The sequence below is a fragment of the Oenanthe melanoleuca genome, chromosome 15, assembly GCF_029582105.1.
Source record: "Oenanthe melanoleuca isolate GR-GAL-2019-014 chromosome 15, OMel1.0, whole genome shotgun sequence".
Taxonomy (NCBI): Eukaryota; Metazoa; Chordata; class Aves; order Passeriformes; family Muscicapidae; genus Oenanthe; species Oenanthe melanoleuca.
In genome coordinates, this window is record NC_079349.1 from 4,299,122 (window position 1) to 4,318,479 (window position 19,358).

Here is a 19,358-nt window from a genome sequence, read left to right on the forward strand (position 1 = left end):
TGCCCTGCAGCTGCTACAGTCACTGCTGTTCCAGGAAAGCAGCCGTGCTCATGGCTTTAGGAATGTGTCATTTTACAGTTCCTTACTTGTTTTTAATTTGACTCTTCATGGGTTTCCATGTCTTGGTGAACACTTCCTCTTCCAGCACTTCTCAGGGCTGTCTGTCGTGAAAAGCTCTTTTTAGCAGGCTCTGACTGTGCTGCCCTGCCAGCTTTGCACAGCTTTGCTGTGTGGAAACTTTCACATTTATAAAACATGTATCTGAGCTGAAAAGCCTTTATGAATAAATACTGTATTGCTTTGAACTAATTACTTAATAGTTTAATTTCTCCTGTACTCATCTAAGATCAGTTTTCATTTGCTTGTTGTAGTTTGCATTGATCTTCATTTTTTCAGCTGTCAATTCAGTGTGTAATCAGCACTGACACCAAACCTTTTCATGTTGGCTGTTTGCTACCATGTTTTAAAACTACCAAAGACTTTCCTTCTCTCATTTTGAGTTTAATTTTGTATCCTTGCCTGTATGTCCTGTGATCAGTTGTGAGGTGAGATTGCCCACTGTGAATTTCTTGCTGCTGGGAGAGAAAATTGTACTTGAAGAGCTGGGGATTTTATTAAAATCCTTTTCCTGCTGGAGACTGTAGTAGGGTAAAACATGGAAGTGCTTGGACATTAATTAAGGTTTTTATTTGACCAGCTGTATTTTTCAAGAGACAAGCTTCCTTTAAATTGCAGACTAAAAAATTAGTCATTAGTGTGACAAGGGGGTGGATGTTCTTCGTGGTTTGTCAGTGTGAGAAGTGTGAAAGAGCTCACTCCCTGCTCTTGCTTTGACATGGGATTTTCTGTAAGGTCAGGGAAAATCCCAAGCTTTGCATCAGTCCAGAAGGTGCCTGGGATGGTGGGCTCCAGTATTGTGCAGTTCTAGCCTGAAACAGAATATTGTATTTTCTGGATGTACATTCTCTTTTAGAGGCTCTGGAGCATTCCTTAGGCACTTTCATTCATACACACTTCTTGATTTACTGCAAGAAAATATTATAAAGACAGTTCTGATATTCATGATGTTAAAGGAAGGAATCTAAGGGACATAAATTGTGCCTTCTGTCACTTTCTGTGCTGCTGTTGCAGCTGGAGACTGCTAAGGAGATACTTATCTCTTCTCTCTACTTACAGTCAGGGGTAACCAGAGATGTTGGGGTTGGTTGTCAAGTGTTATTTAATCTGTCCTGGGGAGCTAAGATGCTTTATTCATTAGGCAGGCATACCTGAAGAACCTACAACTCTTAATTAGAAAACATTATAACAAAAATCTGCTTTTAAAGCTACTTTATGGAGTCACTGTTGGGTTGCATCTCCTCTGCTGTGTATTTGCTTTACTCCTAGAGTTAGTGGAGTTTTGGGACATCACTGGACTCAGTGCCACCTCTTTCCTAATTCCTTGCTGATTGCTCTGCTGATTTTGGGCAGGATGTGTCTGTGACAAACAGCATTTTCTGAGCACAGCAGGGTCTGTGGTCTGCCCCAGTCCATGTGCAATGGTGTGACCAGCACACATCTACATCCTGTGGGTGGTGACAGCTCTGGGTTTCTGACAAGTGTCCAGTGAAACAAAGCCTGTATATATTTTCACAGCTTGTATATAATTGAGTATTTTCCAGTGTGCATGAGGTATCCATCACCCCTTTTCCAGCTGGTGAGGAGCTGCTGCAGTTGGTACAACAGATCTTTAGGTCTGCACAGGAAGTCCTGTAGGTGTCTTGCATCAGTCACAGACTGGTCATGCCAGGTGTGCAGCCACAGCACTGGGGTTTCCTGTTCCATGCCCTTTGTCCAAGAACCAGGTTTTTTTGGCCTCCTGGTGGACACAACCTCTGCTAGACTGTTCTGTTCCTGCCCTTGGCCTTCTCAGTTGTCAGCAGTTTTGCTCTGGTTCACTGCTCAGTTTTGGCTTTCTAGAATGGATGTGGTGGTGGCTCTCCTGCCCATGCTGGTACTAGTCCTGATGAGTTGTTTTTCCCCAGTCTGGCACTTGTCATTTTTCAAACAGCAAAGAGATGCTATACCCTGAAAGCATTCAAAGCAAATGGCTTGTTTTAAATTAAACATTCCTCTGCAGCACTGCAGTGGTTTAAAAAGACCTCATTCTTTATTGATAGTCATGACTGAACAATTGTAAAATCAGAAGAAAACGGAGGTATTTAAAGAAGTAAGATTTAGAGTTTGTTTTGACAAGATTTTAGTTGCTACCTTTAAAGAGTAGTTTTGATAAGTTTTGTCTGGTGACTGAAGGAAGTGGCAGCTGGTTGATAACCACTGTCCTGATGTGTCACTGTGAGAGGAGGTGGGTTGGTGATGGAAGGAGACTGAAATCTTTGCTCTGGAGCCATGGGTGATGGTCATCCTGCTCTGAAGGGGGCTATCCCTGCTCTGAGAGGGGGGTTATCCCTGCTCTGATGGAGGGAAGGAGCTCTCTGCAGGTGTGCTGTGCCTTCCCTCTCTCTGCACTTCTGGAAAGTGCTGCTCTTCCCTTGTGGGATTTGCTTTTGGTGGTGGGGATGTTTCTTCCCAAGAGATAAAAACCTCTCCCATCCAGGTGTCTGCTGTCCTGGTATCAGCAGGAGCAGATAACCTGGATTACCTCTTGGATAACCTGAGTAAATTACACCCCTGCACAGGAAAATCTGGAAAAGCATTTCCCCAGTTCCCAGCTGCTGCTGTACGAGAGGAATAGTGGAAAGGCATTTCCCCAGTTCCTGAGTGCTGCTGTAGGAATTGTGGTGTCTGTGGATTGCTGAGAGCAGGCAGAGGGGTCAGCCTGGCCCAGGAACACCAGGGAGTGCTGTTCCACCACACAGTGCTGCTGGCCCACAGCCACATCCCTGCTCCCAGCCCAAGGACACGTGCTCACTGCAAGGCAGTTTGTTCTAATGGAGTGTGGTATTAAGTTTAATTTACCATAAAATGCTCACATGGAATAGCACATTCTAGGTTAACTTGTCACAGTAAGGGTTTCATTGAGTAAGATGTAATCATTTATAGACCTGGTAATTTTTTGTAGTGACTGTGTCGTTCCAGGCTCAGTGCAAATGGGGCTCACTGCCTGCCCTCCCTTCCCTTATTTTAGTTTGGAATTGTGAATATGCTGCTAAAAAAGTTCTTCCCTGTGAGTGCTGAGGCCCTGGCACAGGGTGCCCAGGTAGGCTGTGGCTGCCCCTGGATCCCTGGAAGTGTCCAAGCACAGGTTGGATGGGCTTGGAGCAGCCTGGGCTAGTGGAACCCATGGCAGGGCTGGAACTGGATGATCTTTAAGGTCCCTTCCAACCCAAACCATTCTGTGACATGAGGCTGAAAAAGATAGTTAAACCTCATTTATTCACACAAAGCAGAGGTAACTGCACTGCCTCCTTCTTAATATTTTGATCTAAAGTTGTTTTGACTCAGTTCCTGCTTTTCCAAGCTGTTGTCAGTGTTGCTGATGCTGGGAGACAGCCAAGTTCCCACTATTGTTCCTGTCCTTTCAGCAGTGGTGAGTTGTACATGCAGCCAGCCTGTGTTTACTGTGCTGAAAGGAAACAGCATTTTTAGGGAGCTACTTGAGCACAGGGAAAGTAGCTCTTTGTAAAGGGCTTTCCTCAGGATACCTCAGCACTTGTACTGCAGGGCACAGGTGTCTTAAAATGTAACTTCAGGTAAATTCAGAGCCTGAATGAAGCTTGGAAAAATGTAGTATTTGGTTTAGAGATTGGTGGTGGAAACTAAGAAATCCCTGGCACCTAAGGGGAGGTGGGATGGGTTGTGTGCTGCCCATGTCCTGAGAAATGTGGCTGTTGTGTCTGAGAGGAGGAGGAGGCAATAAAAGCAGAGACCTGGAAGTAAAGGAAGCTGTGTGCACTCAGCCCTTGCAAATAAATCCTCTGCTCTCATCACCAAGTGGTTTAAAATGAGTGAAATAATTATTGTATTAACTTACAGCTGGTGTTTGGTCAGTTTAATGCCATCAAGCAGTGCCTGATGTGAGTGGAAGGCACATGGAGTGGTGTTTTGTAGGGAGAAGATGGAAGGGCAGTGTTCAGACAGGCCTTGGGCAGTGTGTGATCACACCAGCAATGGGTTCAGAAGCAGCTCCTTGTTTCTCATCTCTGAAGAAGGAAATCCCTTGCACCAAAAAAAAAAAAAAAGCTCTTCCTTCAGAGTGTTCTCTGGATTTTGTGAGTCAGATCTGAGCCCTCAGTAGTTGGAGATTTCCTGAGCACCCTCAATGAGGAGAACAAATGCTCTGACATGTCAGGCAGGTGGTGTGGAGCAGGAGCAGCGTGTTCTCCTTGTTTCTGTGACTCCACTCACCCCGTGTGCCCTGGGAGAAAAGTTCAGCAGCTGAAGGTATTGTAGGCCATGTTCTGTGCTTAAGAAGTCCTTTTTGAAGATGTTTTGTGATTATCTGTGCTAAACATGTTCATTAGGTCAAGTGATGGAGCAGCAACTGCTCTTCCCTGGCTATGGCATGACTTTATTTTCCTTCCCTGGTACAGGGAGATCCATTGCAGACATCTTCATCCTGGAGTTTTGTTTGTACAAACCAAAAACAACCTGTAGCCATCCATCTTTTGCTTGGCTTGATCCCTTAGACATAAACAAATGTAAAGAAAATTGTTTTAGTCCTTTCCAGCCTATTTGTGCTGTAGGAATTTCCTGTTTCTGTTTTTTCAGTTTTTCCTCCTCCATTGAGCTGGAAGGGAAGTGCTGCAGGATTATGGATATGGGCTTGCAAACAACCTTGTATATTTTTAGCTGGTTTCCTCAGCTTTAACATTGATAGCTTTGTTTTACACTGGAACAATTCAAGTTACAAAAGCTGTGTATGTTCAGGATGTTTAACTGGGCCCTGCTCAGGTTCAGGAGAAATGTAATTTGGGGCACAAAAGAATTGGCATTTTCTGAAATACTGTTGTGCTTTAGTTGTTGCAATTATTACTGATAGTTACATTCAAATTGTTTAAAAACTTAGAGTAAAAATTAATATTTCACTGTTCCCTTTATTTACTGATTTTTATTAATCTTGATTTAATGACATGCTCCTGCAAAAGTGCCCAGAATCCTGTGCAGAGAAAGGATGGATGACTTTTTGATTACAAATAAAATAGGAAAGCTCAGTTTTTCACTGATCCCATCAAGGATGGGCAGTAGAATGGAAAAATTACTCTGGCAGGTATAAAACAAGCATGGGGAGCATTTGTTCAGTCATGAAAACTATTAATGTGTTTTATTTATCACAAGGTTACTTTTGTAAGGAAAACAAGGAATGCAGATTTAAATTTTTTTTATTACTTTTCACCTCTGTTTTAAAAAAAGATCTTTAAAGCAGCCATTGATGGGATCTGTTATTTTGCACCTTTCTTTAAAACCCTCTCATATCAGTGTGTGCTTGTGTAAACTTTACCAGTATTGATGCAGAGCCTGTTGCTTTCACAGCCTTTCCTTATTCACTGGTTTGTGAGGCCTCTGGGGACTTTTAAAACTACCTAACAGAAGGAAAAAAGTATGGAAATGGAATTTCAGCCTCTTGTGGTTGCTGTGTGCAAGGGGAACACCTTTAATGCCAAGGTCTCTCTTCAGGTTGTGAATAACCATTAATTAGAGCTGTGGCCACGAGTGTAACTTGCTTAATTTCAGTAGAAAATGAAAGTAGGAATCAAAACCAAATATTTGGTGTAGATATTGAGATAACTGGGGTTTAAGGTTACAAAAGAGATTTCTCTGTATGGACACTGTCCAAAGTCCTTGTGTTAGTAAACTCCATCCATTCCACTCTTTTTTTTCTCTCTTAGATTTTTTCCCCTTTTTCTTTTGACTGTGGAGTGCCTGTCTACAGGTGAGGCCTGTAGTGAATTGCATTATTGTATCACCATGAAAATTAAAACAAACCCACAAATCAGAGCAGATAAAAGCACCAAGGCTGTGTTAAATGTCATGGGAGTTCCTGGGTTGGAATTGGGCAGGTTGGCTATCTGCCATGGAGCAAATCCTCTGCTCCACCTGTTGAGCTTTGGTCTCTCTCTGCCAGAGGTGCAGCCAAGCATTTTTCTTTCTTACTTTAAATGAGAATTTGAAGGTGACATGGTAAAATCTTCATGATAGGGTTTTGCATGTGAGCTAAGAATGTTGCTTGTAGTTAAAAATGCTCACTGCTCCTTCTTGGAATGTGACAATTCCTTTGGCAAAGCTCAGAATACAGAGGCAAAAATAAGGAGCCTATAAACCCATGAATTGTTTGTCCTGTCTGAGGAACCCAAGAGTAATTGAGTCTGGAGCCTTGAACTGAGCCCAGCCCAGTGCTGCATCTTTAAACAGTACCTCATGCCAAACACAAGAGGTTAAATTAAGTTCTCTTACTAATGAAGCAGAAGGAGAGCTGGGTGGAATGCAGGGCTGGGACAGCCTTACAAGGGCAGGCTCTGCTCCTGGGGGTGTCACAAGGTGGGACTGGAGCTGCCTGTGCTCCTCACAAGTGCTGGGTCCTGCTGTCTGTAGGTGGGATGGTGCCTCACAGAAAACCCTTTGGAAATGCCTGAATTAATGCTTATTGCTAATTGGAGTGGAGTGATGGGGGAACCCACCAGAAAGTGAATTCCTGACTGAGGTTCCCACCAGGGAAGAGCAGAAACTGTTGTCACAGTCCAGACTAAGGTTGCCCATCCTTCTGTCCTGTCTGCTTTGCTGGTAAAGGATCCTGCAGGGGTCCAGTTGAGGTGGAAACTAATCCCAGGTGTCTTGTGGGGTCTTCAGGTGGAATTCCTCCCCTGTTCCATGGCGCTGGAACCCCATGAGTTCACACTCCCAGAGAGGCTGCAAGTCCCAGCTGCCCCTCCTGGGGTGTGTGTTCTGTGCCCTGCTACTTGCTGTCCTTCTTTAAATTGACCCTGCAGTCCCACAGAGTCATTAACATAATTACATGTGTTTGAGAGCAGGTGAAGCTCCAAATGAGCTCTAAGAGGCTTTTGGAAAATATAATGTAACCATGGAATTTTGTTTTCTGCTGAATGAGGGGAGAAACAAAGGTTGTTAGGTCTTTGTGCAGGGTTGTGTTTTTGAGCTGTAGGTGGAATAGATGTTAATAATGGAAGTATCCAGCAATGTTTGAATAACGAGGTCCCATTTATACTGAGGTAATTAGTCATGCACTTTGGGTAGCTGTGTGTGTGTGCTCTGTTTTCTGGAGCTGCAGATCCCTGACAGGCCCAGGGTGAGATAATCACTGGGATTTGTCAAGGGCAGAAGATCATCTTGTGCTGTTCTTGTTCAGGAACAAAGCCTCACTCAGCCAGGGCTGCTGGGCTGGGGGCCAGTTTGAGAATTTTTCCCTGGGATGGTGGTGAGGCCCTGGCACAGGGTGCCCCTGGATCCCTGGAAGTGTCCAAGGCCAAGTTGGATGAGGCTTGGAGCTGGGCTAGTGGAAGGTGCCCATGGCCTCCAAGGGAAGGGACTTCAAAGCTCATCTCATTCCACTCCTCTGCAAGTTCAGCTGAAGTGCTGGAAAAATCTCCAACTATTTGAATTTGATGGTGAAGGTGCATCTGGGTTGTTCACTAAAGCTTTTTGCCCTGATGTTAATTGAGGTGTAAATCTAGGCAGTAATTTGGATGCTTCAGTACCCAGCAATGTGTTCACGTGGTGCCAGAAGATCCTAAATTTAGTATTGCAGAAAGACTCCAATCAGCAGTTTTCCAATCTTCTGAGGACAAAAATGGTATATTTGATATAACATTTTTTTTTAGGGGAGGTATAATAAAAAAGAGAATATATTCTGTAGAGCATTTTCAGATCCTCAAGTTCCATGGTCATGGGAGGAGTCCTTGCAGCACGCTGTAGGAACACCTTGCTCTTTGGATCCTGGGTGAAATCTGGCTGTACCTCTTGCCCTTTTTGCCCCAGGTGATATTCCAGAAGGGCTCTGCTCTGCCTGTCCTGGGTGAGGTGAAGGAACTGCTGACTAACTCACATGGCAGCTCCAGGCAGAGCTCTCAGGCTGCTATTTCAGGGGCTCCAGCATCAGATGGAGCCTGAAACCCTCTGGGATGGCAGAGTGCCCCGTGCAGAATCCCTGCACTGCAGCAGGCACAGAGCTGCACTTGAAAAGAGCAGATGTTTGAAATATCACTCTTAAATTTAACAGCATAAAAATGTGCAGTAGGTCTTAAATTCCAGCCTTGGATGCAGGATCTCTAATTTCATGAAGCATTATCCATAACTCTGGTAGATAAATTAATTTTTTTCCTATTTCTTTACAAATCTAAGGAACACCTTGCTCTTGGGGAATCTGGTCAAAACTATCTCTTTCAATTTCCATACAAAAATAACCTTGCAGCTCTTTAAGAGAAGAGCTGTGTAAGGGGTGCGGGTAGGGGGGGAAAAAAAGGAATTTCTCTGTTGACTGGATTTTCTTTTATTACTGTGGGGTTTTATAAAGCTGCTAATTTGCAAATATTCAAAACAAATACATTCAGAAATGAGAATAAGTTAGGAAATGCTACATAGTTGTCTCTGAAGTTTTTTCTGGAGATAAGTTACAGGTTGGTGGAGCTGAGCTGTTAAAAACAGGGATTAAGAGGGAAGGCACCCCATTTCCTCAGGGCATCTTGGGTTCATGCGTGCCTGCAAGGCACATTTCTGATACAGCAAACCTTGCACAAGAGCCATTGCATCAAATGTTATCTAGAAATTCTTTGTTCCATTGAATCTCTTCCTGGATAGTTCAGAGGAGCAGAGGGTGATGCAAGTTCATGGTCCTTTGTATGGTAAATTAAGCAACAGCCACAAACCCCCTTGAACAAACAAGAGAGGGAGCAGCTTCCAACATGCTGCTTGTCTTGCCTCTTTCCCCTTGGTCCTGAGCTAGTCACGGCTTGACTTTGGACTTTCAAGTCCAAACTTACATCATGAACTTAGATTTATTGATTTAAACCCATGGCTTTTATTCCTGCTGTCCTCTCAAGTGGGCTGTTCCCAGGAATTCCATGGCTGGTGACACCTGGGGTCTTCTCCTTACCCTCAATCATTTTGGGTTTGTGGTGTCCCAGCAGCTGGGGAAGGACATGGAGCCTGAAAAGTGGAAAAAACCCATCTTCCAATGGTCAGACCTGTTTAGCTTTGCTTTGAGCCTCTGGCTTAATCATTATCCTGTGCTGATAGCACAGCCAGTGACTGTTCCTCTTGGAGGCCATGAGTGCCACAGTGACCCAGGTACAGGTGCTGGCACTGCCCAGGAGCTCACTGAGTAGCAGGAGGAGGGTGAAGGTGTGACCCCACGGCAGTGACAATCTTCTGCTGCAGGTGGGAGCCATCCCCTGGCAGAGCCACGTTCCCCAGGAAGGGTTAAAATCAGAAAATCCACGTGACGTATGCAAACTGTGAATCATTCCAATAGATCTGTGCAACTCCTGCCTGCTCCCGAGCCAGCAGATGCTGTTCCCCGCGTTGCCATGGGAACCCTGCCTGTACTATAATAAAGCCCAGCCCAGATCCTTCCTTGGGCAGACCTCTGCAGCTCTGGTCACCTCCTCATTGTTTCCTCCCCGGAGCACAGGCGAGGCAGGGACAGAGAAGAGGAGGGATCTGCATTCCAGAGGCAGCAGCGTTTCTCCTGCTCGTTATTACCTCGTGTGTGCCTTGGGCTGCCTGGGAGCCTCCGAGCATCTGTGAGCGCATCCAGAGCTGCTCCGGGAGGCGTGGGGACACTCGCTGCGTTTGTCCCTCGGCTCAGAGCCCCCCTGCAGGCACAGGAGCTGATGTCATCCAGCAGCTTTTTTGGCAGGCTCTGAGTCCCGTGGGGAAGGCTGGACACGCTTCCCTTCGCTCCGCACTTGTGCCAGGGGAGAGCACCAGGATGGCAGCACGGCTGGTGAGGAGGGGATTCTGCTGCTGACACCCTTCTGCAGAGTTCTGAGAAGAATCTGGATTTATTGTTTAGAAGATTGAATCGATTTGCTGCTAAATGGATTGTACAGGAGCACCAGAACTTTGGTCAATGTACTCTCACCTGCCGAGTGGCCGAGCCAGGAGAATAAGATTTGTTTTATCCTTCTGATATTTACAGCAAAACAAAAACTTGGCTTAAAAAAGGGAATTGCTTTTCCTGCTCTGGAATGAGAGAATAAGAGCCTAATTCTCTGCTTGCAAATGGACTCGTTTCAAGTGACTGTGTCAGGATTTAAACACTGATTTATCTCTTTAACATGGCTGAATTAAACATATTTTGATGGAACTCTGCAAAGCCGATTGTAAGTAGGAAAAGTCTTTTATTTTTTCCTACTTGACAAATACAATCTCCCACCTCACATCTTTGGTTATTTAATTTTAGGAATATGCTGAGGGTGATAGTGCAATGCTGTTTACCTTAGCCGGAAATACTTTATACACGGAATCACTTTTTGCAAAACAAATCAGGGCTGTTAAGGAGAATATATTTTAATTGCTACTGAATATTGATAATTTCATCTCTTCTGGAAAAAAAAAAAATAAAAAAATGGATTACCTTGGAGACAAACTGACAGTGGCACAAACTCACATGACCCAGTGGATGGGCACAGTGCGGAGATCCTTGCAGGAAGCACTAAATTTAGTCACTACTGCGGTGGCTCATGAGCGGAGTGGAGGGGAAGGTGGCACCAGGACTCCCTTCAAGAGAACCTCTTCCTTCAGGCACTTTGCATCCCGGAGCAGAGAGTCCTTCCGAAGGTTTTCAGTGCGGAGTCAGCAGAGGTTTTCCTCTCTGAGGAAGAGGCAGCCCAGCTCAGAGCCACCCGAGCTTGTAAGCCATGCACCTTTCTGAGACCCTCAAGGGAGCCAGTTCACAGTGCAGACCCTCGGGTTTGTTGCAGCATCTATCAAAACCTCCCTCCTGTCACAAAACCTCCCTGCTGTCTGCTTTTCCATCTAAAAACAGCCCCCAAAACACCTCCAGATAGTGCTGTCTGTCTGTCTGCCTGCTCCCAGCTGCTTTCTTCCTGCAGCGCAGGTGGATGTTTTCGTTTGCCAGGGAAAATCAGGGTTTGGGGAGTGGGAAAAATGTGCTTGATTTTGAAGCAAGACAGTGAGGTAGGACACATATGGGTCTGAAATTAGAAAGTTAAACTGAAATTGGGCTGGTGTTGGTTGGTTCCCAAGCACAGGCCAGCACAGCTTTGGGTGTGCTTCCCCAGTAAAAAAACGCCTGGAGCTAAATTTGTAAGAAGAAGAAGAAGAAGAGTGAAGTCCTGTCACTGTGCAGGCAATGTAAACAATCATTATTTCCTTCTTTTACTGAAAAATAGGTGTTTTTGTTTTTTTTTCTCAGAATGCTTCCTACTTTGTCATGCCATAGAAGCAATAGGGTCAATGTGACTTGTGAAGACTGTGGTGTGGCAGAGACAAGGTGCAATTCCTGGGAGCAAAGGAAAGGTGAAGAGCTCTTGGTTCTCCACAGCTCTGTGCCAGACAGAGCCCTTTCCCCTCCCTTTTCCATTAGGCTCCAGGTTGTTTTCAGGAAGGACATGGCATGGCAAAGAGGTGGAGGAGAGGATGGTTTCCTGAGAGCTGTGATCCTCCTGAACCATTATTGACACCCTCAATTGTAGTTCTGGCACATCCTGCAAAGCAGCAAAGGTTTGGGGTGATAGGGAGTGAAAGAGAAGCAAATCTGGTTTATTCTGTTTTATTTCATGGAGAGGAGCTGAAACCAGTGGTTTGAGTTGTACCTGAAACTGGTGATTTAAGCCCAATGTTTGACCAGTGGCTGTGGTTGAACTGTGTGGAAAGGGGCCCCATGCTTTGGTGCCAACATGTGGGTAAATCCAAACTCTCTGAAGTGGCTAAAATGTTTTAGTTTCTTTTTTTTTATTATTAAACAAAACAGTTACTCATTGTGAAGTGTAAACACAGGCAGCTCTGGCGGGGTTTGCTCAGGGAATGAGCACAGGTGACGCTGCATTCCTTGGGCAGGTGTGGTGTTTGAACACAGCTCCTTCCAGTGCTCTCTATCAGCACTGGGTAGAGCATTTCTGTCCCAGCTTGCTATCCATGTCCTGTTTGGACAGACTGGGAAAGAAAATAGTGTCAAGTAAGCACAAAAGAATGAAGAAGAAAATATTTGGTAACCACTGTTACAGTGTTAGCACGGTGAAGTTGTCTTGGCTTCTTTTTGAAGCTGGTGTTTTAGATTTATTGGAGTCATCTGAATGAGCAACTCGTGTAAAAGAAGGCTGAAAAATGGGAATGTGAAACCTGCAGAGGAGAAGTGTTCTGCTGTCCTACACAGCACTGCTTACAGAGCAGAAATCAGGAGACACGGGGTGACCTTTTCACTTAAGTCACTGGTGACAGTGCTGGAGCTGCTCTTGCTCTGTTTCAGCAGGAATTTTGCTTGTGCTTGGCTTTATGTGTGAATTTGGTTTCACTTGGGCTCCAACTTAAGGTCTGAGCACTCCAAGAACTTTGTGGTTGGTGCCATTATGTCTGGTGAATACAGACCTGGAGCTGATTTTTTACCTGATTGCAACAGGGTCCCATCTTAGTCCTTGGAATTACTCATATTGTGCTACAAAAAACTATGGAATGAGTAAAAAGTGTAATTCATGTAGACTGACTTCTGATTTGGTAGCTGCTTTAAGGCTGTAGTGTAGAGCAGTCACTCAGGGCTGATGGAGTTTTTAAACAAGGAGCAGCTGTGCTTGTGAATTCCTGCCTGACACAGCCAGGGGCTCCCAGCTCCCTTCCAGTGCTGCCACTGGTGGCTACTGGTGGAGAACTTGGCATCATACAAAGCACAGAAAGCTGTCCAAATTCAGCTCAGGCAGCACAATTTAAGTCAGTGTGAGTAAACTTCTTCACCCTCACATCTGTGAATCCATAGCTGAGCTTGCAGAAGTTTTTGCTTTGCAGTGAGCCCTTTTAAATAGAAGCTGATTTTTCTTTCAGGTATTTTGATGGAGTTAATTGTCCATTTTCATCTCATGTCATCAGCTTGGTGTCTTTGTAAGAGGAGCAGAGAGACATGCATTAAACATGGCCTCTGATTTAATCAGGGTCTATGGGTCATGGTTCTATTATAGGTGTGAGATCTGGTTTCACAGCCAGCACTGTTCTAGGTCTGGAGGTTTGTTGCCATACAATAAAACCAGGGCAAGCTGCTTGATTCCCTTGGCTTCACTTACACTGCTAAAAAAAGTCATGGAAAACCTCAGAGGTGTTTCACACAGAACAGGAAGGATGAATTCTGGGGCTGAGCGTGGTCGATGTGTTTTACCTAAATTGCTCTGATGCTAAAAATAACACCAAAGTGCATTCAGCAGTGGTTTTGGTGTATTGGGAAGTCAAAGAAAATGTGGTTTTCATGCCAAATGCATCTGGCAGCATCACTCTTAGTTTGGGTTCAGTTTTTAATTCCAAATTAAAGATGGAAGTGGAGTGATTTGTTTGATGCACGTGTCCCAGATGTGCTGGGAGGGCACTTTGTCCTTCTGAGGGTTTTTGTAGCATCCTGCAGCCTTTTCCCTGCTAGGGACTGACATTCCCATCTTAGTTTTTATGAATCTTCCCAGATGTTTCATCTAACCTTGCACAGCTTGTTGCTGGGGAAAGCTTTTTTCCCTTTCTGGAGCAGGTGAGGGTCCTGGTTTGAGTTCCACACCTGCATTCACCTGGGACTGTGTCTTGCTTCTAATGGAGCTTTGATCTGCAGTGCCTGTTACATTGTACCCGAGTCTGTTTGCAAAAAGTTTGTCCTTTGTGGTGAAAATCCTTCAACAAACCATTTGTAAAGAGAAATTACTACAAGTTGGCACTTTGATTCTGAACTTGGAATAGGTACAGACCCTACAGTGAATAGTTGCTGAATTGTTCTGCCCTAACATTCACCAAGAACACAATGAGTTGTTCTCAAAAATAATATTTTTGTACTATCAGTAAATGGAATTTTAATCTTTAAATTTTATCTTTAAATTCCCAGGGAGCTGTTAGGGTAGTGGGAAGCAAGTTTGCAGCAAGCAGGCTTTAAAAAATGAGTTGTTTGTCTTGTTTGGGGCTGGGGGGAGGAGTGAAGCTGTTCAGTTTAATTAATGAAGATACAAGGGCCAGTGCTGAACAGTTCCTGCTTTTTCATTCTTTAATAACTTCTCTTTGGTTTAACAGGCCATGAACGTAGCTGGCAGAAAAATCTGGGCCAGAAACCCATAGTGATGGGCATTTGGTAGCTGCCTTTGTTTTTCTCTCGTTATTTTGACAGGAATAATTATTTAAACTACTTTACTCTGTGGTTTCACTTTGACTGCAAAGAGTTGGTTTTTATCATGCTCTTAAATAAGAAGAAAATAGCCTAAATAAATATAGAGCTGATATTTTGTACTCATCTACCTTGCTGCCTTTTTTTTTTTTTTTTTTTTTTTTTAAAGTTCCCAGTGATAGCTGTCAGGGGAAATAAATGGCATTGTACAAAAACTTCTCTGAACACAAGCCTTAGAATCATAGAATCTCAGAAGAATTTGGGTTGAAAGAGGGCTTAAAATTATCCAGTTCTACCCCCTGCCATGGGCTGGGACACTTTGCAGTATCCCAGGGTGCTCCAACCTGGCCTTGGACACTTCCAGGGATGGGGCAGCCTCAGGTTCTCTGGGCACCCTGTGCCAGGGTCTCACAGCCTGGCAATCCATTTTTATTGAAATTGGAAATATTGTGAAAGTTTTGGGAAGCACTGCTGGTGTTCACTGGGGGGGTGACTGTGTGTGTGTTTTGACTGCTGTCTCCTAAAACATCTCCTGAGCTGTGTGCTGAAACAAGCATGTTTGTTATTCACTTGTTGTCAGGAAATCCCTATCACTTTCTGTACATCTTTCATTCCAGGCTTTAAGCTAAGGAGCACTTTTTTCCCAGGAATGTTTGTTTGAAGTTTAGCTTGTGTCTCATGTGGAGAGACGTTAACTGTGCAGAAGAGCTGTGAAATGCAGCATTTCGAGTAGGAAGTGTTGATTTCAACTATGCAGCTTTTGAAAAAAAGCAAATCTATTCCCTCCTTGGCACCCCAGGATGAAATTGCCTTGTTCTGGCTTGTGCCTCCTGCAGTGCTGAAATCGAGGGATCCTGTTCCACGCTTGGTGCCAGGTTTTATTAACACTGATGGGAGTTACAGTGCCCTGGGGAGAGCCTGGATTCCCCCTCATGCTCAGGATCTTCCTGATGGAGCCTCTGGCTCCTTCCTGCTGCTTTTGCTTTCTTGGGGGTTTATTCCTTATCAGCTTGGCTGCCTGAGGCTGAGAAGGAAATTTAATCTGATGACATAGGAGAGATTTTAAAGATGTTCCCAGCTAGCTCCTCTGCTGTGCTGTGGTGTTGTGTGTTCCCACCTTTCAGAGGAAGTGCTGTTGTGGCTCACTCAGCCCTAGCAGGGCTTATATTTAGAATTAGATTCTCCTCTGCTTTTTGCTCCATCTTCAGCCTTGCCCTGAACCACCTGATGTGTGTGTGGTGAGTGTTCACAGCAGGGCAGAGCAGCTCGATTTGCAGGGTAGAAAAAATGACAGATCTCAAATGTCTTTGAAATCCTCTGTGGAATGAGGATAACAGCACCAGGAGTCACTGCAGGGGCAGGAGCTGATGTCACTGAATGATGGTAACCAGATCCCTGGCAAAACCAACTTCATCTGCATTAATTTGACCACATTCTCTGTTGTGGCCAGAATCGATGCAGGGTAGACTTTGGGTCTCTCTTTGATGCTGCAGCCAGTGCCAGGACTTCACCACCCTCACAGGCAAGAATTTCTTCCTAATATCTGATCTAAACCTGCCCTGTGCCAGTTTAAAACCATTCCCCTGCACATCCTTGTCCAAAGTCCCTCCCCAGCTCTCTTGGAGCTCCTTTAGTACATCTGCTTTGCTGCAATTTTTGCTGTGCCTTTCCAGGGAGAAAGGGTTGGGATTCAGCCCTGTGCATCAATGGGGAAGCAATGGAAAAGTGGAGAATTAGACCAGTCACCCTCTAAAAACAACTCCTGTTTCGTAAGGGAAATGCTGTCAGGCTTTAGCATCAGGGATGTAATTGGTGCTTGGATATGTATCCCTGTGGAAGAGGCAGGGAAAATTCACATGGAGAGGCAGCCCAGGGTTGCATAGCAACAGGGAGGCTGTCAGGGCTGATGGTATGTATGAGATGCTTGGTACTGTGGGACTGGAACGTACTCCACTGCCCCTGGGAGAGGGAAACATCCATTATTTAAAGGATTTTTGAGCAGAGCAGTGGAGCTCCTTAGGATCTGAGAGAGCTAAATGTGGTGTGTGAGTGCTCACAGTCACATGGGGCACACGTGTGTTTCCCCAGGCATTGCTTGTGCATTCAGCAGCAGCTCCAGTTTTTCACATCAAACCAGCTTGTCCTGCCCAGCCCAGGATGCACCAGGGCCAGTGGGATCATGGAATGGTTTGGATTGGTAGGGAGCTTAAAGCTCATCTCATTCCAGCCCCTGCCATGGGCAGGGACACTTCCACTATCCCAGAGTGCTCCAAGCTCTGTCCAGCCTGGTCTGGGACACTTCCAGGGATGGGGCAGCCATGGCTGCTCTGGGTAACCTCTGCCAGGGCCTCCCTATCCTCACAGGGAAGCATTTCCTCCTAACATCCATCTGAACCTACTCTCTGTCAGTGGGAAGCCATTCCCCCTTGTCCAAAGTCCCTCCCCAGCTCTCTTGGAGCCCCTTTAGATATTGAAAGGCCATAGTAAGGTCTCCCTGGAGCCTTCTCTTCTCCAGGCTGAACAACCCCAATTCTCAGCCTCTGTTTATGAGAGAGCTGCTCCATCCCTTGATCACCTTCCCAGCCTCCTCTGGACTCACTCCAGCATCTCCTTGTCCTCCCTGTGCTGAGACCCCACAGAGGGATGCTCCACTTGAGCAGGCACCACAGCCACTCTGCCATCTCCTTGCCTGCTGACCACCCTGGGGGTGGCTGTGTTGGGTGTAGAGCCCTGGGGGTTCTGAGATGGATCGATTCCATTAGTTCTGTCCCTGCTCTTGGGGCTGGTCTCCAGGGATGGGCAGTGCTGTCCTGTCTGTTGTGCTGCCTGGGGAGCCTTCCCTCGTGCTGGAGGTCTGTAACTCATCCCTGAGCTCAGCTGGGCAGTTCCTGGAACTCTTTATCTGGGGCTGCAGCAGGGAGGGTGGGGGCAGAAGGTGCTGCCTCAGCCTGGAACGTTCCCTGAGGCTCTGAGTCCATTCAGCAATTAGTTAAAGCATTGAGTTGGCTGATCTCACCAGTCTGAATCCCACCTGACTGCTGGGAATTGAGGAGCTGGAGCCATGACTTATTCCTTATGGGCAGCATTCATTGGATGGATAGTAAGTACAGATGGAAATCCTTGGGTATTTCCAAATTAAATTCCATAGGCTTGTGACCCATAGGCCCTCTCATTGTGGTGGGATTTTTAGTGTTGGTTGGTTTCATTCTGCTGTTATGTTCTGATAATTCTGTTAGTGCTCCAAAATATATAGTTCATCTCTTAATCCTTAGAATCCTTAGAATAATTGTAGAATAATTTTAATTATTAAGGACCTGTGGAGCTCATCAAGCCCAGCATCCCATTCAAAGCAGAGTCAACTACAAAATAATATAATAAAATATGAATAGCTGGATGTCTATGGCTGTCTTCCTGGCATGCTGCAGGGGAACAGCTGGAGTACTTTTTGGGATTTGTATGGACTTATGAGCTCTTCTAAAATGTCACACTTAAGGGACAATTTGACCATGTTTTTGCTTCTTTAATTAAAGTAAGGAGAGAGGAGATTAAAAAAATAAAAAGCAGCCCTTTTCAAGAAATCAACACCATTTTTTCTCTGAGTTGTGTATTAACAAGGCAGATGGTCAAAACTTCCTTCCATTGTGCAGTTCCTCTTCATACCCAATCCATGCCAGTGGAATTTAGCTCTGAACATTCACACTCAAGCTGTGGGCTGTCACTTTGGCTGGCTGATGTCTCGGGCTCCTTGGCAAACAAAGATATTTTTGAAACTGTCTGTGCAGCTTCTGACTCAGGAGATCTCTCAGAGCTGGTGTTCCTCCTGTGCCAGGTCTTCATTTCCCATCAGTTCAGGAGGGTTTTGCACATAAATGTCTGCATTGACCCAGAGTTAGGGGTGATTTTGGGACTGGTGGGAGCAATGCTGCATCGTTTTCAGGAACGGGAAATTGCAGGAGTAATCAGCCCTGGACTGTAGCCAAGCCCAGCTTAATTCCAAGGGTGGACTGAAAGAGGCATAATCATAATGGCTCATTTTAGAACCAGAGGCAAAGCAGGACACAGCTCAGCTGCTTTATTTTATAAAAAAATTAAGTAGATTTTTTTTCCCCTGGCTCCTGGTGTCAGAATTGGGAAGTTAAAGATCAAAGCTTGGAGAATTACAGCATTTGAAGCCTGGATCAGGTGTGGGTTTTGTTTGATTTGGGAGATTTTTCTGTCATCATAAATTAGAAAAGTTCTAATTTGGGTTTATCACCAGACCCCTCTTTACTGCTTTTTCCTTTGGAATGATTTGTTTTCCAGTTTCCTGAATATTCTATTTATGGAGGAATTGTCTGTACCTCACCTGGCTTCATGTGTTGACTGCCTTGAGTCTTTCAGGAGTGTGGTGACAATGATAGAAAAGAGATCTTCAAAAGAAAAGCTAAAATTCTTCATTCTTGCTAATAATCACCTTCTGGCAAGGAAAATCTTCCTGGTTTGTTGTCACTTCCTTCCTCAGCACCCCCTCTGCTCTGAGCTGCTACAGGCTATAAATTGCTTTTCTGCACCACCCTCCGTGCCCCCAGCCAACACCTCCTCCACCAGCCAAGGAGAGGATCAGCTCCTCTTCCCACTCCTTTTTTTTTGTGTTTGGTACCTAGAGAACGTTTATTTTTTTTCCAATTAATCATTTGGCACCTTAAAAAGTACATGTTGAAAGGGCCTGTCAGGAAAGGACACAATCATTTTGAAATAAGCAGCTTCCTCCAGAAGCACAATGAAATAATGATTCTGAATATAACAAAGTCTTTAGAATGTAGAGAGCTCTAGATTTCCTAGAGTCTGGAGTGTTTTATTCCTGACATTTAGACTTTGTTGTATTGAACTTCACAATGTCTTCAGAAGCAGTAATTTTATTTCTTTTTCAGGCTTGTTTTGGGTTTAGCAGAGTTAGTTATTTTAGAGAAATAACTCTGCTAGCAGTGTTGTTCTGGCCAGCAGTGTATAAATGTTGTTAGGTATTACTGAGCCTTCACAGGAGTGGTGTCTTTGCATCTAAACTTGACCCCTGTGGCTGCTGAGGCATTTTTATCTGGGCTGTCCACACCCCTCCTGTACAGCC

The 19,358-nt window shown here is 45.0% G+C and overlaps 1 protein-coding gene across 4 annotated transcripts in view; it reads left to right on the forward strand.

Moving 5' to 3' along the window:
- KIAA1671 (KIAA1671 ortholog) overlaps nucleotides 1–19,358 on the forward strand; it is a 64,633-nt gene that overhangs the window by 32,727 nt on the left and 12,548 nt on the right. Inside the window, exon 1 of one of the 4 annotated variants that reach the window (XM_056503913.1) lies at nucleotides 9,225–10,807. The exons of 2 other annotated variants lie outside the window; for them this stretch is intronic. In XM_056503913.1, coding sequence (XP_056359888.1) covers nucleotides 10,523–10,807 — 285 coding nt within the window. In that variant the 5' untranslated portion in view covers nucleotides 9,225–10,522. Of the gene's footprint in view, nucleotides 1–9,224; nucleotides 10,808–17,182; nucleotides 17,355–19,358 lie in introns of those variants that run through there. One more of the 4 variants, XM_056503915.1, reaches the window with a different exon arrangement.